At 47.6% G+C, this 26,438-nt stretch overlaps 1 protein-coding gene across 1 annotated transcript in view; it reads right to left on the bottom strand.

The window, feature by feature from the left end:
- Positions 1-26,438, bottom strand: part of Tefu (Serine/threonine-protein kinase tefu) — a 175,504-nt gene that overhangs the window by 106,891 nt on the left and 42,175 nt on the right. Inside the window, exons 21-25 of the mRNA XM_077683624.1 lie at positions 25,325-25,415; positions 16,297-16,488; positions 15,304-15,462; positions 12,616-12,752; positions 10,206-10,404 (exon numbers count right to left, since the gene is read on the bottom strand). Of these exons, the coding sequence (XP_077539750.1) occupies positions 10,206-10,404; positions 12,616-12,752; positions 15,304-15,462; positions 16,297-16,488; positions 25,325-25,415 (778 nt within the window). The remainder of the gene's footprint in view (positions 1-10,205; positions 10,405-12,615; positions 12,753-15,303; positions 15,463-16,296; positions 16,489-25,324; positions 25,416-26,438) is intronic.

Below are 26,438 nucleotides of genomic sequence, written 5' to 3'. Positions count from 1 at the left end.
AATGACCAGAATAAAATCGCTAAAAATGTGGGAGCTACCTTGAGGGAACGTCAGGCAGCGATCCGATTTGTTTGACGAACGGTTTCGGGAAAACCTGCCTCGTCGTGAGGGCATTTAAAAGAGCCTAGCTAATGCTGATGGGCACGACTGATGTTTTATAGCTGGTTTATAATTGCGCCTAGTTATATTCTTGCTTTATTTGCTCAGCTTATCTTGCGTCTTTACACGCTTGACCGCACGCGCTAGGCCTTCTCCAAGTGCCGGGGCTAAGCTTTGGAAACGGTGTTTACGCGATTCTTTGCCCTCGCGCGAACACTGTGCAGAGGTGCTGCAGGTGTGTAGAAAGAACAAAGTGTATGTACTATGCATGCAATGTCGGTCAAAGTACCCACTGTACAGCTTATACCCCCCCCCCCGATCGGATACTGCATACTTCGGCTACAGCGGACGTTTTTTTCTGGATTCAGAGGGTCCGTTGTAACGGGCGTAGAGTGTAATAAGGGTACAAAATTTTACTGAACTAAAGCCAGGAGGTTCGCACCAAAAACTAGGTTGACTGTCCACTGACATGCATACAACCAGTTCTGGGGTATATACCCGTGCAGTGTGGGGTCAACTCAAGACAAATCTCAAGAAAAATCTGAAAAGGAAATATTTATCCTGGGGCAGTGCAGGCCCCGAGACAGCTGTACTGCAGTGAGAAACGAGCTGAGCATTGCTTTCATCTTGCTGGAACAAAATTACAGCAAAAACTTTTTCATTCAGCAATTAATAACAAATCTGAAATAGGAAGTCTCCCTTTTAAGCTGTTTAAGTTAAGCTTGAGCTTGGCCAGGTGGCGTTAGCAAAAAAAAAAAAAAAAACAAGAAAAAAGGTGCACGTGGTGCCTCCTGGCGAGAAGGGATAGTGCGAAAGCAGCGTGTGTCAGATAACAGTGGAGAGCACGCGCTAGCCTTCTGGACTAGCCTCCCAGCGGGGCTCAACTCTAGTTGGGCCCAGCTTTTAAAGGAGCCATGAAGAGAAAACAAAAGTTTGTTTTATTCGAAAGATTAGGTGTTTCATAGTACCCCAAGCGCTTTCCCGGAAGCAAATGATGCTTTATTCACTGAGAAAGAAGGCAATTTAAGCCAAAATTTTAAATCTCCCGCTAAAATTGCACATTTCGTCACGTGAACAATGGCGTCACATGAGCCGGTCCATGAAACAGATACTTAGATGTCGACTCCATATAGCACCCACACGCGGGAGTCGACCGAGACGGCGGCCATTTTAAAAATACTAGTAAAACCTAGTGCACCCGCAGCCCTAGTCATGGAATCGCCGGATCCGGAGAACAAAACTCTCGCCGAGGAGCTCGGGCTTGCATTTAACTTTGCTGGTTGGCGATATGACGGCCAACCTCCTGTGAAGGGATTACGATACCAAGCAAGGTCGCGGCTGTGCGTGCTGGGACGGTTCGTTGGCCCCGAAGAGCCTTGAACCCGAAAATTCGTCTGCGCGACGGTGGCAACGGCGAGATGTCGAGCTCGGCCAACGGTAGTTTCGTACGCATTGGCATACACGCTTGCGTGTTCGTTCGTAACTTCAACAGTTTACTCCACCGTTCTTTGTCATAAAAAGAATGTGCAGTATGTTTCACGGGCATTTAGCTCGCTATGCAAGCTGTAAGCCCTGCCTAACATGCGTTTGCTTTTGCCGGCCTCCGCCAATCGCAGAGCATTCTCAAGTGACATCATAGGTTCTGTTGCGGAAAATGAGCTGGTGGGTCGCATGGTCATTTCCTTTTTTCCTAATTATGTAGCTTATTTGAGCGAAGTTTGCGTTATAAGTGGTGTCGTTATGGTTCTAACAAGGCAATCTTTCGAATGAACCAAACCTGTGTTTTCTCTTCATGGCTCCTTTAAGAGCTAGCCTCACAGCCGGGTTCAACTCTACTCGGGGAGCACGCGGCGTCAACTGGTGCAAGAAGAGAGAGTGGCGCTCAGCCGGCGGGCAGCCGTACGCTAAAAAAATTGGCACAGCTAGCACTAGTGGTGCAAGGCTGGAGAAACAGCGCAGCTGTACGTCGACCTACCGTATTTACACGATTGTAAGACGACCCTTTTTTTCAAATTTGACAATCCAATGTTGGGGGGTCGTCTTAGAATCGAAATCGAACCATGTACCGCTTGCAACGACAAGAGAGACAAGAAATCAGGAGTGCTTCGAGGTGTGAACGGCTTTGCACGCTCATTTCCATGGTTACGGTAACCATTTCATACATTCTGGCGTCAATAAAAATGATGCACCTTTTGTAAGTTGGACCTAGAGCGACTAACCTCCCACTATCGCGTTCGGAAGTGTACTAAGCAACGTGATATGATAGTGGCTACGTTTGCACCGTGCATTGAATAAAGGGATTCGCTAATACTCATTTTGTTTATTAGAGACCACGACGATAAAGCCGGTCGTGTTAGAGACGAACAAAATGCTTCGTGAAAGCGAGTAACGTGCTCACGGAAATTGCGAGCGGCTGCTTTCGTCAGCCGCCATGTTGTTTTAATCACGATCGCGCGTGGCTGCTGCCGGTTGCTTCGATTGTCATCTCGAATAGTTTCCCGCTCAACCCAAAGCGCATAGTTTTCCGCGTGCTTATACAAAAGCTTTTCTTTTTTTTAGCATCTACTGCGCGCATTACGAGTGCCTTTATGACGAGCGCACGGCTCTTGAGGGAGCACCGATAATCGATGGAAGAGCCGCCGTAGGGGGGTATTGGTAGTTGACGGAAGAGCTTCTCTTTGTGATGCAATTTTCTAAGCGGGCGCGTCGCTGCGGGCTCCTGTCACTTGTGTCCACGACCGGCTTTCTCGAGTCACTTCTGTCAGACATGAGTGCCGTGGGCTCGAAGAACACTCGGCGCTTGTTTACGGCAGCGTTTAACTCTTTCGGGACCGCCGGAAAAAGTGATGAAAAAGGGAGGTCTCGGTAAAAAATTTTTATTACATGAAGCAAAGATACCATCCTGCTTTACCATATACCAAAATGCAGCTAATTATATGTTCTTTGACATACAATACCGTGTTTTACTTCAACACTGACGATAGCACCATGAAAAAATCAGAAAGTAAGAACTTCGCAAAAAAACTACTGAAAAAGATAGAAAAAAGCGTAAATCTAAGAATAATTAAAAAGAATAAAATTATTTCAGGATATACAAAATCTAACACAATGCTTTGTTTATTCATCACGAAAGTTTGATGCGGCTAGGTGTAACTGGTTTTTTGTTTTGTGTGTGATTTCTTTGGCACTAGGGCCATGGCTACGTCGTCGCGCAGGTACACGCCGGGCTCTCGGCTACGCGAAAACTTGATCCGTTTCTGCGCTGGTGGCAGGAGATCACCACAATAGGTAGTTAACACCCTAGCGAACAGATATAAACTAGCCAGAACATATTTCGAGCGCACATACCTACTCCAGAGCCAATTGAAACCGAAACCAACATCCACCTTTGAGCGCGATTCATGTTCCAGGCTGATCGACACCCGAATCCTCACTTGAGCTCAAATGCGATCTCTAAAGTCGCATTTCGACTCTTCACTGCCACTCTCATCGTCAAAATCCACAGTAGAAGGCGAAGATATGCGAGACGAGACGACGCGGATCTCTTATCGCGCTCGCGCGTGAGTATGTTTACATTTGGAACCACCGCCCGTCAGAATAAAATATCTGATGCGTTGCCGCCTGGCGATAAAAAAAGAAACTTCACAAAAGAGAAAACTCTAGTTTTCAAACTATCTCCTAGATGTCGCTAGGTGTTCCATCGAGCGAAAATTTTTATTCTGCAGGCTCGCGAAACCATCGATCATATGTGACCGATGGCCTATAGGAGCGGTCCCGAAAGAGTTAAGCGGGCTGCTATTCTTCATGCTGAGGAAACAAACAACTGTGCAGCAGGACGGAAGTTCGGAATCGGTGAATGTGTGGTGCGGAAGTGGCGGCTTCAGCGCGAGGAAATTTTCTCATGCGACTCCAAGCGCCGTGGCTTTCGCGGGCCGAAGTCTGGCCGATTTCCGGAACTAGAGACGAAGCTTGCGGCCTACGTGACTGACCTACACGATCGATCGCTGTTGGTCATCTGCGAAATGGTCACGCAGCAAGCCCGTGTCTACGCTGTTCAGGCAGGGATACCAAGGTCTCAATTCAAAGCTAGTAGGGCCTGGGCGTCTAAATTTATGAAGAGGGCTGGTTTTTCTCTACGTCGCCGCACCAGCGTGTGCCAGAAGTTGCCGGTTGCATACGAGGAGAAAGTCCTCGCCTTCCATAGGCACTTCCTCAAACTCCGCGACACCCGACGGTGCTTGCTGGGCCAAATCGGCAATGCCGACCAAACTCCCGTCTACTTTGACATGACGAGCAACACGACAGTGAGCGTGAAGGGTGCATACGATGTCAACCTACTTACAACGGGCAACGAAAAGCTCCGTTTCACTGTAATGTTGTCGTGCTTGGCTGATGGCACCAAACTCCGCCCGTACATCGTCTTCAAACGGAAGACGATGCCTAAAGAGGCACTTCCCAAAGGCGTGGCGGTACGGGTGAATGAAAAGGGTTTCATGACGGACGACATGGTCGTGGAATGGTACCGTCTAGTGTGGCTCCTGAGGCCGGGGGCATCCCTCAAGAAAGACATCCCCAACATGCTAGTGTTGGACTCATTCAGAGGCCACCTTACCGCCAAGGTAAAAGCGGTGCTCCAGAAGGAGCATACCGACATGCTCGTCATCCCCGGTGGCTTGACGGGGCAGCTTCAGCCTCTCGACGTGGGGGTCAACAAGCCTTTTAAAGACCTCCTGCGCCGCGAGTACAACGAGTGGATTTCGTCAGGAAGCCGCGAACTTACGCCAAGCGGGCGTGTGAGGAGAGCCTCCCTGGCTACTGTGTGCGGGTGGGTCCTCTCCGCATGGGCGGCCGTACCACGCGATGCCGTGGTGCGGTCGTTCGCGAAGTGTGGACTCACACTTGACGACGACGTGCTGTGGGACTGCAGCAGCAATGACGGCAGCAGCACCAGCGAGGACGACTCCAGCGACGATGAGTAATCCTCCGCAACCACGTGAATAAATTTCCCTTGTGTAAAAAGCGCACGTTTTTTTTTTTTTTTTTTTTTGAGATGCGATTTTGGGGGGGTCGTCTTACATTCGAGTCGTCTTACAATCGTGTAAATACGGTAGCTTCTTACCCCCTGGGATCCACTCTCAGTATGGGGGACCGACTGAAACGGGCTTGTAAAATTCAGCTAAACTTGGCCTAACCCCTCAGCACTTGCCTAGCCCACCAAGAACATCGCGAAACCCAACAAAACTTAGCAAAGCCTAGCAAAACCTAGTAAAACTTAGCAAATCCAGAAGAAGCTAGGTCGACCCCCAGCTCCGCTGTTTCTCCAGCCTTGCACTTCTAGCGCAACTTACGCCAATCTTTTTACATACATCCTATCGAGAGGAGCAAAGTTTGGTGCGGAAACTAGGTGACTTGCATATGGAGAAATTTTTCATTAGAGTTAAGGGGGGACGTGGCTTTCAAAATCAACTTTTTTATTTCTTTGTGGATTTTGATGAAAATTGGCACAGCAACTGGAAATGCTTCTGTGATAACACCATAAAAATTTGAAGTTAATATTTTGATAACTTTTTTATGTATGAAATTTTCTTTCTGTTCCGCTTGTACCGAGCTTGAGCGGCTTATAAAACACGATAGAAAACTTGTTCGAAGTGCTTTGCATTCTCAAATGAATGGACGAGGTCGTGACAGTTTTAGAATTTTTTTTTACAACACAATGTTTTTTAGTTTTCATTTTTTTAGAGGTTAATGTGCAACAGGCATGTCAACTGTGAATGATTATTTGAATAAAAAAATCACAAAAAACAAATCTGGAAAACTGAAAGTGTCACGACCTGAACAGTTCATTAAGGAATGTAATGCAAGAAACGGAATCAAAATAGACCCAGCAGTCACGAAGAAATCCCTGGGACAAGCGACACAGGTGGCAAAAAAAACTGTTTTGAGAAAACGGCTTCCAAAGTTGCAACATAGGTTTCACATATCAAAAGTCGTCACGGTTGTAGCCTTTCATGTCCTTTTGAACATGGGGCTTCTGGAAGGCCTTGCCTTGAAATTGGAGTGCCTTTTCAGCCTTTCTCTTTCCAGAAAACATCATTTTCAGCTCCTCCGTGAAGAGTACATACCCCCCTTTGCAAACCAAACGGAGGGGAGATGGGTTTCAATGGGCTTTCAATGCAAAGTAGGTTAGTTGGTTGGCTGTATCGCACTGGACAACCTCCTTTTGCAGTGTTGTCACCATGGCAACAAGTTAAGCATTTTTTTAACTTAAATTTGAACATTTTTGGCTTTTTTTCATGTTTTATCTTGCCTGGCACAGCAACTTAGTACTCATAGTGCAGGTGTTCATTGCCAAAAGTTTGCATACCACAAGGTTAAAAATGAGCTACTTTGAAGCTTGGTAGAGTATTCTGCATAACTCCCAACTTCAATGCAAGAGCATATTTTTTTTACTACTTTTGACATTCAAGGCATCCAATATTTCTCGCAGCACAGCCAGTATGCCCTGAGCAATGGTATCAATAATTTCCCTAAAAAAATCACTGTTAAATGCTGCCACAGTAACGTACATTTTTAACGCAGAGAGCATATTTTATTCCTATATTACTAACTCAAACCTGTTTGCATGAAAATTACAAGTGCACGGGAAACATTGCGCAAGAAAGGCGATATGGCTCGCGTGCATCGCAGCGCACGCTTACCGCGACATATCGAGCTTTGATTATACCTGATATGGCTGGTCAGGTCGCTTTTAAGATTAAAACTAACGTCGCAGGCATTAATTACAACTACTGGCGTTCAATCGTAACCGGTTGCCCAGTCATGTGATGCTCCAATGCGCGTCGGCTATGCCGTGCGCGCCGCAGCGTTTGACGCGTCGACCGTTTCTTTCTCAAGGCTAGCGAGCCCACAGTCAAAACACAGCACTAACTAAGCGTGTAAACATCGCAAATCCGACTAAAAGTTCACTTCACGAACCGCTATCGCAAGCGCGCACACCGCGTCACCCTCCGGGGTCTGGCGACGGTAGAGTCACGCGCACCACGAAGCGTTCGATGACCTCCGCCTTTCGAGCCACACAACTTCCCGTAATCTGGCTCGTTATCTCTGGCATTCCCATCGCGATAACGTCCGTGTTGAATACCACAGATTGAACAGAAACTCGGCCGAGCGAAGCGGCGAAAATGAACTCAATCCGCTCGCTACGCAGCTCAGGCGGCCGCCATCTTGCGTTGCGCCCGCGACATCCAATCAGGAGGGTCGTCGTTCTGCGCCCCGACCGGAGGACCAATAGCGCTTCAGCATTTATTTCTAGTTTCGTTTGTGCGTCGTTTCTTTTCTGCCGTTTGTGCGTTTGTGAATGAACGAAGATAAAAGAGACGAGCGGAACCGGAAAAACGATCGCTCGGCCGATCTAACCATATCAAAATGGCCGCGCCCGGTGGCACCGTTGCGGAGATAGAGCGCTCCGAAAATTGCCGTTTTTTCGCCCTTTTGCGCTGATAGTTTGTCACCGCGCCTGACAAAAGTATTTTTTTATGCCACTTTGCGACGCTTTTCAGCGTAAAAACTTTGCAGACGCACAGAATAGGAAACATAGAAGCCGAATATGCGGGTTTCAAAAAAACGATGTTTTGGTCATTTTTCCGAAGTTGAAAGCCGCGTCCCCCCTTAAGGGGAGACGTGGGTCTTGAAATGAACTTTTTTATTAATTGGTCTGTGATAATGAAAATCACTGTGCATATGTGTTTTGTCTTCCTCATTTCAAATATGTAATTAGTTTTCAAGTGGTAGAATTATTTTTTGAGTTATAAAGAAAACACTGGAGCCTAATTAAGTAATTTCTTACGGGCCTTTAAGGAACTTTATATTCAATTTTTTTTTAAATAAATTGTATGGATGTGTAGCTTAAGACCTGCCATGCATGTTGAAGCTATTTATATTCCTGTAAAGATAGTTGATTGGATAGAATTAATCTAATTATGCCAAGTACAGTTTTCTGAAAACTTAATGACCTCTAATTATTACTCATAACATTTATTTGAGGCAAAATGAGCCAATTAAAATAGCTTCAGCATGCAGTTCATTTTATCCCGAATCAACGGTATAATACTTGTAGAAATCCTTTGAAAAAAACTACCTCAAAACCCCTGTAAGGCTAGGCACATATGCAAAAAAAGGGAAGCTGAGAAAATCGCAGTTGAAGTTTTACTACAAGTGACAGTTTTATCTATTGAGCATATGAAAAAAAGAAAGGTTCTAGAATGTAGCTCGCGTTTCGCTCAACACGAGCATACCAAGTTTGCTGAAATCAGTTGGTGGGAAAATTATGAAATCCTCTGTCTACAGATGGCACCTGGCAGAAAAACTGAACAAAAGCAAAGCCAGAACGTTGCTTCAATTTTTATGCTGTTGGCATCGCGCCGTCTTTCTTTGGCGACTAGGGCTGAGGTGCCGAGCGTGCACCACAGTTGTAAACGCTATTTTGTTATGTTACTGCTTCATTTTTAGCAATCAAATCGGATTTGCATCGCGTGAAGTGAGTTGCAGCGAAGGGGCTGGTAACGGAATGCCCGCCACTGTTCTGTAACGTGCATGCGCTTGGCTAGGTGGGATAACCACGTTTTCGGTTTAATCTACTCGTATATCACGTCACCAACGCACATTGTGCACAGTGCGAACATTTATAATTCTCAAATCGGTCATCTATATGGTAACCTGCCGACGAGGAAGCGCGCGCCGGAGTGCGGGCCGAACCGTCGCAGCATCGTTGATAACAGAATGAACACGCTTCCCTTGCGACGTCGGCATGCGGCATCCTCCACTTTATCATTTCTTTTCTTTCTATTTGCTGCTGATCGAAAGATAGACGCACCTTAGTGCCCCCGCAGGCGTAATCATATCGCTACGCTATCTTCTCAGCAGCCCGCACGGGCGCTAAGCCTACCTCCGTCTCGGCGCCGTTCTCGCGATAAGTCGTCGTCACATGAACAGAAAATCGTATTTCAGGCGCTTTTAATAATGCCTGTTCTTCCTTTCGGTCATCGATAGACATCTTTACTTTATTTTTACGCCATGCGGGGCTTTTGCCGGTCCTCGCATAGACGAATACATGAGCCGTTGCCCTGTGATGAGAGTGCCGAGCAGACGACCCACGGCACCCAGCCAATGAGGTTGCGCCCTGCGGTCACGTGCAGCCAGTAACCAATTAGGCGGCGCGATCTGTCTCTTTTCTACCCCGGTTTTACTCGCAACCAACGGACGAAACGGAGTGGTTCTGGCGGGGAATTGAAAACGAAAAGACGCGCTTTCGAATGAGACCAAGATGGACGCCGTGGCGCATGTAGAACCCGAGGGGCGAGTCGTCGAAAAAATGCTATTTTCGCGTCGAATCTTGGCCGATTTTAGCGGGCGTCGGTGCTATAAATTGATATTATGGCTCAAATACGTACTCCTGTGTCTGGATATTTTGCTAACCGGTAGAAAAATAGCTATACTTTCCGAAAATGGCGATTTCTAAAAATCGGTTTTTTGGCCAAATTTCGGGATTCCAAGACCCTTGTCTCCCCTTAAACACGTGTCCCGTCTACAATGCAAAATGACATGACTGCAGTGTTCCCTTCACACTAAAAACCCCACTAGCTTGCCCTATGCCGTCTGCCGTACAGGCCGTATGCCATACAGGCCGTCTGCCATACAGGCCCTTGCCTGTCCACTTGGCAACCCAAGCACGTAGCAGAGGTACCTACTATGCTGCGGTCCAAACTAACGCTGCAAAGTCCAAACGCTCCAAACTAACGTTGCACCCAGGTCCTGTAAAACCGTGAAACCACTTGGAGACTAGGAAATCGTGACGAGTAACTGTGATCGTTAGCCCTTTAGAAAGTCTGCAGCAGTGTTATGTCGCAAATGCCAGTGCAACGAATCTCTACCGCCGCTGTGCAATGCCACTGGCATTGAATATCATCTCACAGTTGCCTAACATTTTATGGCACCACTTGGGAGCATTTTTAGCTCAATACTGCCTTTTGGATCAGGATGGCACAAGTGGCACAGTCATTCCACTCCTGCTTACAAAAAGAAACAAAGACCAACAGTTGCAGTCGTACCTCCCGTGACAAGCACGTCTCGAGGAAGCACAGTGATGGCGCCGAGTCTCCTCCAAAGGGCAGAGCCCGGCTGAGTGCCACCGGGGCGACCACGGCCAGCAGGCTTCTGGCCGGACGGCCCAGGGTGTCGCCCACGAACTTCACCGCCTCCTGGTTGCAGCACTCGACCGCTGCTGGCAGCACCAGTTGCCAGTGGCACCTGCACATCCAACAATGGACATGCAGAGACTTTGCACGCTGAAACAACAATCTTCGGGGCCCCAAAGCCCGCATTGCAATGGGGCAGCTCATCTGGGCAGAGGAATGCTAGTTTGCAAACAGTGTCCCTAGGAAACTGAAGAAGCTCATTTGTTGACAAATAGTAGTACAGTTGAACCTCGATATAACGAACCTCGATTTAACGAAATTCGCGATATAACGAATTTTTTCAAGTTTTCTAACAAAATTTTGCTAAATGCATGCATTTTTGTCTCGATTTTACAAAGTAATTTTGTGCGGCGCTTTCGATTTAACGAAGTCACGGCAAGAAAGGAAGAACGAAATTCCGGTCGAGGCACGTTTTATTTTGCCTCTCAGGCCCTACATTGAAAAAATTCAGTACTCAAATTGACTCTTGAAGGCTAAAATGAAAGAAAAGCGGTGAAATCTACGGTTAACAACAATTAAAAGCGAAAAACGAAGCTGCACAAACCGCTAGCGGTCATAGACGGTTTAATAGTGCTGGCCACTATTTTGACGTCTCCATCGTTGCCTACGCCAGCGCCCTCTATGCTTAGGCTACCGAAGCCTACTTCAAGTTTTTTTTTTTCTACGCGTCATTGCTCACGGTGCTGCTGCCCTAGGTTGTGCTCGCTGATGACCAAATATTTTGTTCGTGCATCGTTAGGTGAGTCTTGTAAGTAGCATGAGCACTCCAAGAGAAAGAAAAGTGTTCCGAACAAGAGCCTGAGGAAGTTCGGTGAAACTGACAGCCACCGAAGTGTGATGGATGCCATCGATGTTCTGCGGAGGCACGCAGGTGCACACGAATGTTTAGGACCTTGTTAGCGCTGTCAGCATACGAGCGTCACGTAAAGCCCCCCATGGTCAAGAAACGCCAAGCACTGCTTACGGACTTCTTCACTACGGCTTGAACATCGAGTGCTGGTGGCAATAAATTGCTCTCTTTGAACGTGGTCATCTTCGTTTCACCAGCGTTCATTAGACAGCTGCGGTGCGGAGAAATCAGTTTCGTAAGGGCTCAGTGGGCATAAAAGTAATTGCTTAATCGAATTTGGCCGGAAGATTTTTAATGTAAGCTTTCCGCTTTCCGGAGCACGTAAGCGCTGCTCCACACAGTGAAGCGGTCCGCGTGTACTCCGCTCAACTCGCAATCATGGCTTTATCTCGAGTGCTGTGGTTGCATCACGCGCCCATACTGCAGAGCCTTTGTACATTAAAAAAGTCTTTCGAAAGTTTCACAGCAGCCTTCCGCTGTTGGCCCGCCGCGCCTAAGCCTACCACTGAATGGACGAAAAGAGGCGTAACTTCGAACGAGCACCTCGGCGGGGTGAAGTTCACGGGACACGGACGCGGGTTCAATTGACTAACAGCGGCATTTAGTAGTGACCGAAATGAAAAAAGAAAAAGTGGAAACCTAGTCTGCTATCATATTTAATAAGGCGTTGCGAAAAAAGCACCAGTTTTACGATGACACATGAACTACCGTCGGCTATCCGAATTCCAATGCCCAAGTGTTGAAACTCTTAATTCACACAATTTTCGCGGCCAGTTTTAGTACAAATTTCGCTTTAATTGGAGAGGTAACTACATAGCAGTTGTTGCCTGGCGAGGGCCAAAGTGTTAAAACCCCAATAACTGGTTAAATGAACTGTAAAATCGAAACCTCGATTTTACGAAATTCTCGATTTAACGAAATTTGCGGCCCCAAGTACGACTTCGTTATATCGAGGTTTAACTGTAGTAGTAGTAGTAGTAGTAGTAGTGTGTATTGTTGGATGAGGCAGATGCAACCTTGCATAACTGCCGGCAATTGCTCTGCCTAATCGTCCCCAATATTATATCAGATATGCGCAGTGTCACCACACCTTGCTTAGTGCTATTATAACAGAGACGCACAACGTCACCACACCTCACTTAGTCCTGTGGACTGCGAGGATCGCAGCAGGAGAGGAGACACCTCTCTTCGCACAATCCAAATATGTTTGTAGCACAGCAACATTTGGCTCAGATGTCGTCCAGCACGTAACCTCATGGCTGCAAGTTTACTGACCCCACTCAAAACGTGTTCCAGGACCCTTCAAAAGGTTCGACACCGACAAAGGTAGGGGCTTGTTTTTAAATTGACAAATTTGTCCCCCTTGAAGGCTGTAATACAAGGCGTGTGAAACAGCCAATCGAGAGGACTCACTCCAGGAACGGCCTGGCTGCTTCTCCGCCAAGGGCCTCAAAGGGCAGGTCCCGCAGGGGCAGTCCCTGCTTCAGCCAATGGTGCACCACTGTTGGCAGGTGGGACCACGGCTGCTCGCTCTTCCACTGCGCCAGGACCTGCGGGTTCACAGGGGCCACTTACAAAACACTCACGAAAGTAAAATGCTCCAGCAACAAAGTCCATGTGAACCACCTCACCATATTACCGTATAAGGTGGATTATAGGTAGAGCAGGAATATAGGTTGAGCCCCTAACCTTGCAGCGATACTACGTCTAGTCTTCTTATAACAATATTCAAGTGCCAAGAAAATTCTATTGTTATAACCGATAATTGTTATAAGGGGGTTGCAAAATAAAAAGAAGAAACGGAGCTCACAACATTTTATTCGCATGCAAGCAAGGTGGTACTACTAATTATTTGCAGAGAAGACACCGCAGCCAGTCAGCTTTGTTTCCTGAATGCAAAGCTGGCGCACATCTTTTTCAAGGGCACCTCATCTAAAGTGCTTCATGTGCATGTTTTATTCATGGTACGGCACTGTGAATTTTCGTGGCTCCCGCGACATACCGTATTTACTCGCATAATGAACCCAATTTACTTTTTCGTCACATTGAATAAAAAAATGCAGCGGCAATATGTTTTTATCTCAGCATGGTTGCTGATGGAGTAGACGATCGCAGTAACTTGATGTCACCCTTCAGTGTGCGCAGAAATTCTAAAAACGCATTTTAACAAAAAGAAATCTCAACAGTAGCCAGAGACGTGAGCGCGAATGCCGTGGCTCACAATTTAAAAACTGCGCACAAGCGGAGCACCACCTGCTGAACGCAAAACAAACTTTCTTGCGCCATAAAAACGTTGCGGCGTGCGAACAGAGCACAAAACGTACTCCGCACTCCTCTGCTTTTGCTGTTCAGCTGTGTTCCGACCTTTTTCCGTGCTCCTGGTGCTCGCCGTACGATGGGCCAGTACATGAGCTACAAAGCTGGTTAAATTGAAGGTGGTGGAGCATGCGTTGATGCACATGGAAACCGCGCAGCTGGGCGGCACTTCAGTGTTGGCGTAGTGCGTGTACACTATGGGCGCTGAACAGGAATCGCCGTGTGTTTCGTGGGCCCAAAGAAGCGAAGTTTCCCGGTGTCGGAAAATAAATTTTGGAGCGCCTTGACGGCACGGAAGACGGTGCGCTGTGGGCCGACAACAAATGTGAAGCCGCATGCGAGACTTCAGTTAGGAGAACCGCTCCATGGTGAGTAGGGGGCCACGGGGCCACTAGCATGTTGGGAATAAAAAAGAAATTTGATTACATAATTACCTACTAGTTTTTATGAAAATAGTAAGGCTCTGACAGTGCTTTTCTTGGTAACTTTATTGTAAGAAATTTCAACTTAAAAATCTGCTGCAATTTTTTCCCGCAAATAAACCCTCTCCCATATTCATGCCGAATTTTTTTTAAAAGAAAAAAAGTGGGTTCATTACGCGAGTAAATACGGTACGTTATAAGAGGTGTACACTGTATATATATCAAAATCCTGACACACGGCATTATCGTTATATGCCTCCATCAGAAAAATGGCCACTGCGGCTGGGATCAATTTTAGAAAAAAAGTTACCAAACTTACCCGATTCTAACACGCACTTTTTTTCTGGCAAATAGGTCAAAAAATCGCATGCGCGTTAGAATCGGATACGAAACCGAAATTGCCGCAACAGCGGAACTTTCGTCCCACCCATCGCCATCGCCATCTGAAGATAGCACCAAAGTTTTTAGCAACAATTTTTCGGACGCATGAAGCATAGGCGCCTGGGCTTTTCTATCGGCGCTCACACAAATCATCAAATCGTTCCACTTGCGAGCTTGATAACAGCAATGGCAGCAGCGGCTCTCTCGCATTCAAAACGAGTGGTCGGCTGAAGCGTGCGCCTCTGGAGAAGCTCGCGGGATCGGCTTGCGAGGCGTGGGCCACGATCCCATCGACCATGGTTGAACGTTAATTCAGAAGTGTGGCATCGCGAACGCGCTTGACGGCACCGAGTACGAGATGTTGTGGTCAGCGGAGAGCGACGATGAGTGAGATTACTTTGGGAAATACATCGCCCGTTTCTCTCGCATTCGTTTTTCTTGCTCACAAAGTTCCGTGCGCGTTACAATCGGAGGTGCAAGTTTTTTCGTTTTTTTTGCCAGGAAAATCGGGTGCGCGTTAGAATCGGGGGCGCGTTAGAACCGGGTAATTACGGTATGTAGAGGGCTTGAGGGAAAAGCTGCATACTGAAAAACGGAATACAGTCATGCAGAAATTAAATGCAAACAAAAATATATCAACAAGAACATGCGAACAAGAGAGAGAGAGGATAAAGATAGTGGAGATCAAATAACCGGCCGCTGGTGGCGTATTTTGACTTGCACGGGAAGAAATCGCGCCATTTTTGTGTTCTGGTTCATATTTTCGTGTTCGTGATTCATTTGTCTAGAACTGTAGAATGTGTTGAAAGAACATTTTTTAGAACCTAAACAGCACTGAAGAAAAATATTCATCCCTAATAAATAACTTCTCTTTTCCTCCCCAGGTTTGAAGTTCAGCGTCTGGTACCAAGCCCTCTTTTGCTCTGTGGTGCTACGACAGGAAAGAAATTGCTGGGGACTGCTCGAAGGAGGGGAGACGTACCTTTGCCACCAGGGGAGCCAGGAGGTGCTTGTCCCAGACAGCGTGCACGAGCAGGGCTGCGGCCCTGGCGCCCAGGTGGGGCCCGAGGGCGATGCCGGCATTGCCCAGGGCAGTGGCAAACACCAGGCAGGCCGCCAGGTGCTCGTCCTCCTTGCCCGCCTGCGGGGGGAGGGGGGACATCGTCGACAGCCTCCCTGCCTACCCAGTTTCCTGATGCAATCATGAGACCCAGTAAAAGAAGAAGAAAAAAATTAAAGCCATTCCACTCAACGTGAAAGCTGCCAGAAGTGCAGACCAGTGATTCACCACAATGGGCTGTAGCGCCGTTATCCGCTCACTGCTACCCCCCAATGCAATTCGAATTTCCCACCTCCGCAGTGCTCGCACGCCCCCCGCATGAAACTGCGCCAACGGGAGGTCTTTTCTTTTTGCACTCGCTTTTCCTCCCACACGTGCCGGCATTGCACTGCCACTTTTTTTCGCTTATTATTGTAAAAAACAACCCAACGAGTAGTGTTCCTAACCTAATGAATGCGGGCGCTGGTGGTTAGTTACAAATATTCCCTCCCTCCCTTCGAGAGAGAGAGGATGAGAGAGAGAGAGAGAGAGAGAGAGAGAGAGAGAGAGAGAGAGAGAGAGAGAGAGAGAGAGAGAGAGAGAGAGAGAGAGAGAGAGAGAGAGAGATATTGGCTGGGTCAGGGGGGCAGAGGGGGTGGCGGGGGCGGGGGACCTGCAGGGCCTCTGCGACCTGTGTGCTCTTAAGACGAGGGTACTATGGATCATCATCACCAGGGCAATGCAGGGCAAAGGCCTCTCCCATTAATCTCCAATTATCCCGGTCCTGTGCTAACTGCATAATGTGCACTGTAATTGTGAGGTCCCTTCACCCCCACCCCGCCCCTCCCGCACACACACACAGACACACAACAGGACAGTAGTGAGATTCTGCAGCCAAGCCCCTCGCGCAGGGCTCCCCGAACAGCACACACTTGCCTCCACAGCCGTCAGGTGCCTGGCCAGGTGTGGCAGCAGTGTGTCCAGGCTGGCCGGGTCCCTGAGGAAGAGGCCCACATTCTGTGCTGCCAGGGTGCGCACGGAGTCGTGCCCGCTGCCCAGGAACCGGACGGCGTACTCCAGCACGGGCACGGGACGGCCCTTGTCCGCCTTCAGCACCACCCACGGCTCCTGCGAGGGGCGATTGCGGGCGGGCATTTCGGACTGCCATACATAGAGCACAACACAGGCCAAACCTCTGCGCCTTTGAGAACAGGGCTTGTAATCCTGGTTTTCAAGTTAGTTGATCGCGCGTGGTTCTACTGTACTGTTCACTCATCCCTCACAGAAGGTGGGACCATGATACAGCCATGACAATGCAAAACAACGTGCATATGTAGGTGCAGGCACACAGCTGCGATCTATGCATGAAAAAGTAAGCAGGAGTGAAATAAACTACCATAAGGGAAGAGCCCAAGATGCGCTAATGAGTGAGAACAGTGGTCTGCGTCTGCCTTCGAGAAAAAGCTCGACTACGCGCCATCTTTCAAGGTCATTCATCACATTGCAAGAGGCCTTCAGCTACTGGTGCACAAGTTGAGCCTTTCTTTCCACTTGCTTCGCTTGCTCACAGCCTTGGGCCGCTGCAGTACCACATGAATAGGTGAGAATGAAACAGCTGCTTTGCCTGCACTTGAACACTAAGCGCCACCTGGGTGGTCCGTGCATGACTTTAATCGCAAGTGAAATACAATCATCCAGTAGACATAGCTCTGGACGGCAGGCTCCGAAACCTCAAGCAAACTTTCACAAAACACTGCTTGCATAGCCTTTGCCTTCACTCATGCTTAATTTTTTCGCTACCGCGCCTATCAAAATCGATCAATTTGATCGATACTTTTGGAAGCGCCTTTTCATAGCGTTCCAGGCGTTTCTCGAACAAGTAAAGCTGTTCGGAGTTAGATCAGAAAATGGCCTTTCAAAATCAGTTTTGTTTTCATTTTTGCTACGGAAACAGGATTTTTGACACGCTTTTGAATCACCTGGGTGTGGAAAAGGGGCGTGGTCATCGCGCATCACTGCTACCAACGAAGAATGCGTGCAACTCGTAATTACTCTGCACCAGCGCTTGTTTTTTGCTATGAGGGCGTGAATGGGGAACTAGCAAACGATTTTCAATCGTCAGGTTCGCGCTCTGACAGTAATAATCCCAGAAATCGGCTGAAAATGTCAAGCAGTGCCTGGTTGCAAAGCTACTTTATGATTTTAGGCAGTTTTATTGCCTTTGCGCACGTTGTTCTAAGTACTGTGGTAGTTCTACTTACCCCAGGACCATTTGCAAACAGTTTGCAACAGTTTCGGTTTCGTTTCTGCATCGCGAAATTCATATTTAGCGCTACTACGCAGTTACCCAACTTCAAGGCTACCTGCCATGGTGCCTGGAGAGTCCGCAACTGATCCTCGAACAAAGCACGGCGCTCCTGATTTCCCCCACCCTAACCCGATTTCTGCGATAAGAACTTCAGATGCAAGTCAAAAGATCACACCCAGTCGCCAGATATCTGTTCCGCCGAGCTTCAAACCGGCCTTACACTGCCAGCTGTTCGCCTTCCAGTTTCGTTTCCATGCGAGGGTATATCCGGGTGTCTAATGTTGCTGCTTAGTTGGACTGTCTATTAGGACGGAGTCTCCGATAAGTTTTTGTACTGTTTCATTTGAAAACTGTTAGGTGGCGCTGCAATAGAGGAGGCTCGTTGTGCTGATCTTTTTCATCGCGCAACTGCTACTCGGCCAAAGATCGCAGGGCACGATTCTAGCTCATCGTACCTCATTTTTGCCAGCAAGGCTACAATTGTGAGTAAGAAGATGATAATAAAGCTCAGCTTTATGTTTTGAGAGATAACTGACCGTGAACGACAACAAGCATCAGCCACGGCGTTCCGTTTTCAACTTCATGCATGTTTTTTTCCGCATCGCGTGCTAGTCCCAAATATTGTGCTCGCTGTAAATGAAAAGTCAGCTATTGACATGATGTTTTTACGTTATGTGGGGGCAAATTGGTGCCTTTGATGATGACAAACTGCCAGGTTTATTCCAGGAAACCACCCGAAATTGCACATTTTGAATTGGAGGTTGGGCTTCACCGCATGACACGAGCACCGTGCATTCTAACATTTTTTTTTTATATCTGACAAACTGTTCCGCGCAAGTCGACATTTTTTCTAGAGCGTATTTTTGAAATGTTTCCCTACAAAATGTATATTCTAATTTTTTTCTACTACTGGTGGTTTGATAAACACAACTCCTTTTTTATCATTTTTTTCGACAACTTGACAAAAATTTTGATTTTTATATTTTTTTTTAGAACTATGATATATAAAAACCTTTACAAAACCGGTGTTTTGGAAAGACCGTTAAATAATCTGCATTTTGTGTTCCTGCAATAAGTGCCTAACCAATTTTTTAGCAGGAAAAAAAATGTTTTCTTGGACCCCTTAAATTAGTCAATTTTCCGGCGGTAGCGAAAGAGTTAAAGTGAACTAGAATAAGGGTAGTGTCCCTAGCGGGCAGTGGTGGCGGCGCTTTCGGCACTGCCCACCATCGACCGCTGCCAGGGGCGCTGGTGCAGAATCTCGCAGCTGATCAGCTGCCGCCACCGACCGAAGGAAATGCGGATGGTGATGTGTGCATGTGCATCCGTTGTCATCCCTGTGAAAGTTTCTCTCTGAAGTGTTTTTTAAAATACTGAGGGAGTGTGTTTCTTGAAATGCCAGCATGTGAGACAGATGCCTAAAAGAAAGACTGACTCCCACTGCTTTGCCCCAGGCTGTCACAGCGGCTATCCACATTTGCATAGGCCACCACTGTGCTGCAATATCCCCTCCTGTGTTTTTTCAATGCCAAGTCATCAGCACCGAGCAGCCAAACAAGCCCTTTCCTTCTACTCCGGCCACTCTCCCTCAACTGCTACTCTTCCCAGCGCTACTGCCACTAACCACTTAAAGGAGCCATGAAGAGAAAACACAAGTTTGGTTCATTCGAAAGATTGCCTCGTTAGAACCATAACGACACCACTTATAACCGCTCAAATAAGCTACATAATTAGGAAAAAAGGAAATGACCATGCGACCCACCAGCTCATTTTCCGCAACAGAACCTGTGATGTCACTTGGGAATGCTCTGCGATTGGCGGAGGCCGGCAAAAGCAAACGCATGTTAGGCAGGGCTTACAGCTTGCATAGCGAGCTAAATGCCCGTGAAACATACTGCACATTCTTTTTATGACAAAGAACGGTGGAGTAAACGGTTGAAGGTCCGAACGAACTCGCAAGCGTGTGCGCCAATGCATACGGAACTAGCGCCGGCCGATCTCGACATCTCGCCGTCGCGCAGACGAATTTTCGGGTTCGAGGCTCTTCGGGGCCAACGAACCGTTCCAGCACGCACAGCCGCGACCTTGCTTCGTATCGTAATCCTTCACAGGAGGTTGGCCGTCATATCGCCAACCAGCAAAGGTAAAAATAGAAACGAGGGGAGTAAGGAACAGCAAGAAGCGACGAGATAGTGCCAGTCGTCGCGTAAGTTTCGAATGGTGTTGGCTTGCTGCTGTCGTTACGAGCTCGTTTCCAGTTTACAACCACTGAAAACTTCAGTTTGTTCAGTTACGGCAGGGACCCTTACGTTAGCTCACTCCTGGGACATGCTGGCGCTCGTCGCCGACTTCGTCAAATCGCTCTGACCTTGGGGAAAAAAATGCCGTAAACACCGCGCATTGACGCTCGTATCTTTCTGGTCGAAGCAGAGAGCTCGCGCGAACGGCTTTCCATACACGACACCGGCCAACTGGCATAAGTGATAATGCTACTGAAATTGAACTATTATTAACCGTAATCAAAATACGGCACATACGTACCAGTCTATATTCGTCCGTCGCGACGGGGCTGACGAGGCAGCGGTGCCGACGGCTGGGCGTTCGTCTGTTGTGGCTATCGCGGAATGGTCGCTTTCCCGTCCACCGCGTATCCCACAACTCTTGCCGCTCGTGCACTTAGAAGCATTGAGCGTTTTTGTGGTGTGAGGTTGTTAAATACAAGCCCGAGCTCCTCGGCGAGAGTTTTGTTCTCCGGATCAGGCGATTCCATGACTAGGGCTGCGGGTGCACTAGGTTTTACTAGTATTTTTAAAATGGCCGCCGTCTCGATCGACTCCCGCGTGTGGGTGCTATATGGAGTCGACATACTAAGTACAGTCAAATCCCGCTACAACGAAATTGACGGGACGCGCGAAAAATTTCGTTGAAGCGAAAATTCGTTGAGGCGAAATCCGCCCCAAAACATCCCGGAAAGGCCCGAAAAATAGCCCCGTATGTTTCCGCATCATTGGCAGCAAAAAAACAATGTTTAGAAAAAGGAGTGACGCACAATAACGTCATGTTTATTCGGATAACAAACATACCAATGGTTATCTGTGTTCACTGCACGCAAAGAACGCGTTACGGAGGGGGGTGAAGAAATGCAAGCGCAAATCGTATTGCTGCACAACAAGGCGTGCCCACCGAGCTGATTACTTGCAGATAGCTGCTAGGCCTTCGGAAGCCCCCCTCTCGCTTGTGGCAGGAGCAGTGCCGTTATCTTATCCTCTGACGGGGCATGGCAGCTACTGACCTTGGCAGGCAAGACGCGCGCGCTTGCATTAAACATGACCGCGCTCGCGACTAAGATAGGATGACTTGGCTTCAAGACCAAACGCACAAACATGATTTTTGCTCTTGGCTATGAAGAATGGTAGAAGGAAAACGGCAAGGACAGCTGCTCACGAGTCGCAACGCATACATGACGGCGCCGCGCTAGCAGCGGAGCACATTCGTGCGATTTCAATTGGATACAGATTGGCTGTAGCTCCGGCTTGGCGAACCGGGTCTGTGCCTCATATAAAGATGGCAAGCCACATCGTTATCACCATCAAACAATGGCGTCCGCCTATGAGTTTTTGTTTTGTTTCGGGTGGCGGTGTGGGCGCACCGCGCATGTTTTCAGTGAAACTAAGCGTCCTGAATGTTTAAAAAGTTACAGATAGCTGGCGCTAAGCTTATTTTATTGTAAAATAATTGTTCAAACCCAGCCCAATTCAACGAAAATTTCGTTGAAGCGAAAGCAAGCCATACAAACGGTTCGTTGTGGCGAGGACTTTGTTGCATCGACTTCTATGGCTAGCTGACGGGGAATTGGAAATATTTCGTTGAAGCGGACTTCGTTGTAGGGGGATTAGACTGTATCTGTTTCATGGACCGGCTCTATGACGTCATTGTACACGTCACGGAATGTTCAATGTTAGCGGGAGATTTAAAATTTTGGCTTAAATTGCCTTATTTCTCAGTGAATAAAGCATCATTTGCTTCCGGGAAAGCGCTTGGGGTACTATGAAACACCTAATCTTTCGAATAAAACAAACTTTTGTTTTCTCTTCATGGCTCCTTTAATCTCGGGCCAACGCGTGCTGGAAAGCGGCAACATTGGCAAATTGTGCTCCGTCGCAGCGCTGAGTTTTCCATTGCTAGCCATAGCGCCACTACTTCGGCAATCCCAAACATCGGTTGCCTTGGCAACCAGGCACAAGCCACTCTCGAATTCAGTTACGGTTGAGTGATCCCGGTTAAAGCTCGGGGTTCCACCTTACGACATGTGGCAGAAACAGGCATCCAACTCATTCCCATTGTGAAGCGGGCGATGCATTCGGAATTGAAAAAAAGTACAGGAGGCGATGGCTGCACACAGCTGCAAGAAACTAACGGAACTGGACAAAAAGCTAAAATCCTGCGAAATAAGCTGTACCACTACACTGAAATGTAATCTGTTCCATCTCATTCACTGCATGTATATTATCTATTTTTTAATCGAGTTTGAAAAAAGTGAAGGTGTGCCGTTAGCTATGCTTGTGCTGCTAAGCCCAAGGACGCGGGTTCGATTCCTTGCGGCCGCTTTTCCGGCGTAGGCGACAAGCAAAAATGCCCGCGTGTTCCGAGATTTCGGCGCACGTTAAAGACCCCCAGGTGGTCAAAATTAATCCGGAGCCCTCCACTAGGCGCAGCTCATCGCCTGTGTAGTGTCAGCGTGTCAGACCTCATAATCAATCATTAGCTATGCACAACTGTGCTTGACCTATAGCACAGCATGTAAGTGTTAACATTACTATTAACAGCTAAGAATTAACGGTGGATGTGCGCATTAAAAATTCGCAAATCCACTGAACAATACACCAGAGTTGGCTCGCTATTAGATGCTATAATGCTGAAATACAAGGAATAATCTCTCTTTCATTAGCACAGCGAGGCTCTGCGCATCGTAGAGACTGAACACCTGTCAGTTCGCGAAAACTTCGTAATACCGTATTTACTTTTTTTCTTTTTGAGAATTTACTTTCTTGTCACCCTGCATAAAAAATGCAGCGGGAATATGTTTTTATCTCGGCATGGTTGCTAATGCCATTGACGATTGCAGTAGTTTAACTTGATTTCAAGACACAATATGCACAGAAACGCTAAAAATTCTAAGAAAAAACACTTCACAATTTAAAAGTTGCACACTTGCGGAGCACCACCTGCTGAACACAAAACAAACCTTCGTGAGTATAGTGCCACGAACACACTGCCGAGTCCGAACAAAGCGCCAAACATACTCCGCATTCCTTCCCTGCTCTGTGCTGTTCTGCAACTTCGCCTATGCACTCTATGGTTTAGTTGTTCAGCTGTGTTCGACCTTCCTTTGTGCTCCTGGTGCGCGCACACGATGGGTCAGTACATGAGCTACACAGCCAGTCAAACTGAAGGTGGAGGAGCATGTGTTGATGCACATGGAAACCGCACGGTTGGGCGGCACTTCAGTGTTGAACCATACCATATACACTACTGGAGAAAACAAGAGGTTTGGGCAATGAACAGGGATCGCCATGTGTTTCAAGGGCCCAAAGAAAAGAAGTTTCCCGGTGTGGAAAAAGAAGTTTTGGAATGCCTTGATGGCACGGAAGACTATGCGCTGTGGGCCGACGACAAATGTGAGGCCCCAAGTGACTTCAGTGAAGAGGACAGCTCCGTGGCGAGTAGGGGGACGGACGATGGAGAGTCGGAGGCCACTAGCATGTTGTGAATAAAAGAAATTTGATTACCTAATTACCTACGTGTTTTTACTGGAAAGGGAAGGTTTTAACAGCACTTCTCTTAGCATCTTTATTGGATGAAATTTCAACTTTTAAAAATCTGTTGCAACTTTTTCCCACACAATGAACCCTACCTTCAATTCATGCCAAACTTTCTGAAAAAAAAAAGGAAGTGGGTTTATTACGCGAGTAAATACGGTACTCTTGCGTCAGGCGGTATGCAGCAAGCTAGCTGAGGAGAACACAGGTAACAGTCCATGGACAATCAGAAGCGTCCGCGCACAGCAACATAAATCACGAGGTGAAGCAAAATCGCGGACCCAAGAACTAAGGTGCAGGTGCCGTCAGAAGTAATTGGCAATTGGAACAAGGATTTGTGAATATCACAAAATATTTATCTTACTGGCTTTATGACAGCCAGTAGTGGTTTACGGGAAGCTTTTTCTATATGGGAGGACTTCTTCAAACACACACCGATTCAGCCAGGCAGTATCCCGAAGGAGAAATTTCCGTAAATTTACGGAAACATGTTCCAATCACTTTTGATGACACCAGTACGTGCTTGCAACCACCACGGCTCATCAAACTGAGGCCTGCAGTTCTCGTGCTCTACCTGGAGCAGCAGTAAGTAAAGTTCAGAAGTCGCATTTAGCAGTTCACAATTTTGATTAGCTTTTGAATGGTATTGAAAACAGAAAGAGAACGCGATAAGGTCACACTAGTTTTGCTGCCTCAGGGCAGCTAGGAAACGCTGCGATAGCGCCACCTGGTGGTGTCAACGCCAATTGGCATGGCTCAGCGCCACAGCTCGGTGCACTCCCCATATTCTAGTTCACTCTACTCTCTATAACTGGGCTTGGAAGTGTTGCAACGGACACATTTTTTCGTCCTCTTTTAATCAGTCTTGCGAGAACTATGCAAGGGTGAGACAGCTGAATTATATTTGGGAGCAGTTTTTGGAGCAGCAGGACACTGCTTGAACATTTTGCAGCGATGTAGCATGCACCGCAATTTCTGTAGTGTCAATGGCATCATTCCCGCCGCTCGCAAGCTCGCTGTCAAAGGCAGCAATAACTCAGCATTCTATAACACCATAATGAGTCCCAAATTTCACACTCAAGGTCGAAACATGGCGAATTCGTGGGCGCCACGTTGTTTTTGATGAACTCCCGTCTTTCGAGTCGCGTAACTTCCCGCAACACATCAAACGACTGAATGTGAACCCAGGCACACCCATAGCCAAAACCACGGTATAAATAGACGAAGAGCGCTCTGCCTGAACTACATTGAACTACCCTGAACCACGAGCAACTGCTTTGCCCGGCGGCCATGTTTTCGAATATTCACCACACCAAGGTGGCAGCGCCCAGTAATGTCGTTCCGGAGATATGGCGCTCCGAAAATTGCCGTTTTTTCATCAACTTGCACAAGTAGTTTGTTGCCTCAGTACACATCAGTTCTACAGGACTTTGCAATGGTTGTCGATGGGAAAACTTCTAAAACTCACAGAATATAACATGTGCAACCCTTCATTGTAACTTTCGAAAAAACTATCTCGGGGACAATTTTATGAGTTTTTGTTATTGATTGATCAATCATCAATTAAACCTTTACAGGCAGCATCACCTTGGGGGCGCTGGAAAATTATGCCGTCAGTAAGCATTTCTCCCCACTGAAACTGAGGGGAGTGTTAAAATCCTTGGCTCTCCCGACTTTTTTGGAGCAGTTTGGTGCAATTCTTGCAATTTCCAAGCTTTTGGAGCAGCCTGGCACAGCAAAACAAATTTGTATCAAAACTGCGCAATATGTGCAGCTGTCTCACCCCCGACTATGCGTAAATGCGGCTACTAGTCCTCCTCGCCAGCAGCCCCCTCACCTGTGAGCACTCGAGGAGGATCCGAAGAAACGCCAGGGAGACACCCTCATTGCAGACCCCTTGCGTTGCCGACCCACTGCCTTGCAGTGCCCTGCAATGCAGGCCAAAGAGGAAAAGGGCGGAGTGGCTGATCAGGACAAGGCAGGTAGTGATCACAACAGCATGGGTGCTGCAGCACCACGATGGAGCTCATCGCAAAAGTGCTAACTTTGTTTTGAGAGCCCAATCACAATCGTATGAGAGCAGGATCATGGTGTGCAGGAATGACCTATTGCTCAACGATGCGAGAAGTGGAGACTAATACCCTGCTTAGCGCACCAAAGGACATCATCCCTTCCTTACAAAATACAGAACCTCCAAGCTCTATGCAGCCACAATACTCAGGGGGGCACAAAGGACTGTATCACCCAAGTGATGAATTGACTTCTGCATGCTTAAATGTTGTGTGCAGGAGCCAAACAGAGGGATAACTGTGCTGGACTGGTCACGCGACTTCAGATGGCCCTCAAAGTATCACCCTTACTTGCGTGCTTAACGCAGCCCCATTTTGCCAACACAACCCGCTAAATTTTTGCCTTTTCTCCGACAATGCTGGTTCTTCAGTCCAACAACAGCTTCCCGCTTCACATTACGATCCTGTTCCACCCGAAATGCCAACAATCTGCTGAGCAGAACTTCAGCAAAAACTCAGCAGCGCCGTTTTGGGCTCCGAAATCACTGTCATTTCATTCTAGGAAAGGCAGTATGAGGCCTCATGCCCCTCTGAGCTTGCTTAGACAATACATGCCCACTGTGCTGATAGTTAACAGTAACCTAAACCTAAAGTGCTGATGATCACTACTGTGCTGCAGTAATTAGAGACTGCCAATGACAACAGCAAGGATTGTACGGGCACCAGACCACAACGGCACCCCCGGCAACGAGATCACAAACCTCGTGGCTCGAGATTTTACCCCCGAGCCAGCACCGATGAAGCCGAACCCCAGTGCATGCATCCTCTAGTCCAGGGGTTCTCAAGCATGTTGGTCCCAGGGAACCCTGCTAAGTTCCGTTAAGTGCCAAGGAACCCCCCCCCCCCCTTTCGCCATTTTTCATTCCGTTCATGCTACATTAA

This window comes from Haemaphysalis longicornis, unplaced genomic scaffold, assembly GCF_048455015.1.
Source record: "Haemaphysalis longicornis isolate Haplotype H1 unplaced genomic scaffold, Haemaphysalis longicornis Haplotype H1 scaffold_9, whole genome shotgun sequence".
In the NCBI taxonomy this organism is placed as follows: Eukaryota; Metazoa; Arthropoda; class Arachnida; order Ixodida; family Ixodidae; genus Haemaphysalis; species Haemaphysalis longicornis.
The sequence above is the reverse complement of the archived record's forward strand: the minus strand, read 5'-3'. Positions and strand labels throughout refer to the sequence as shown.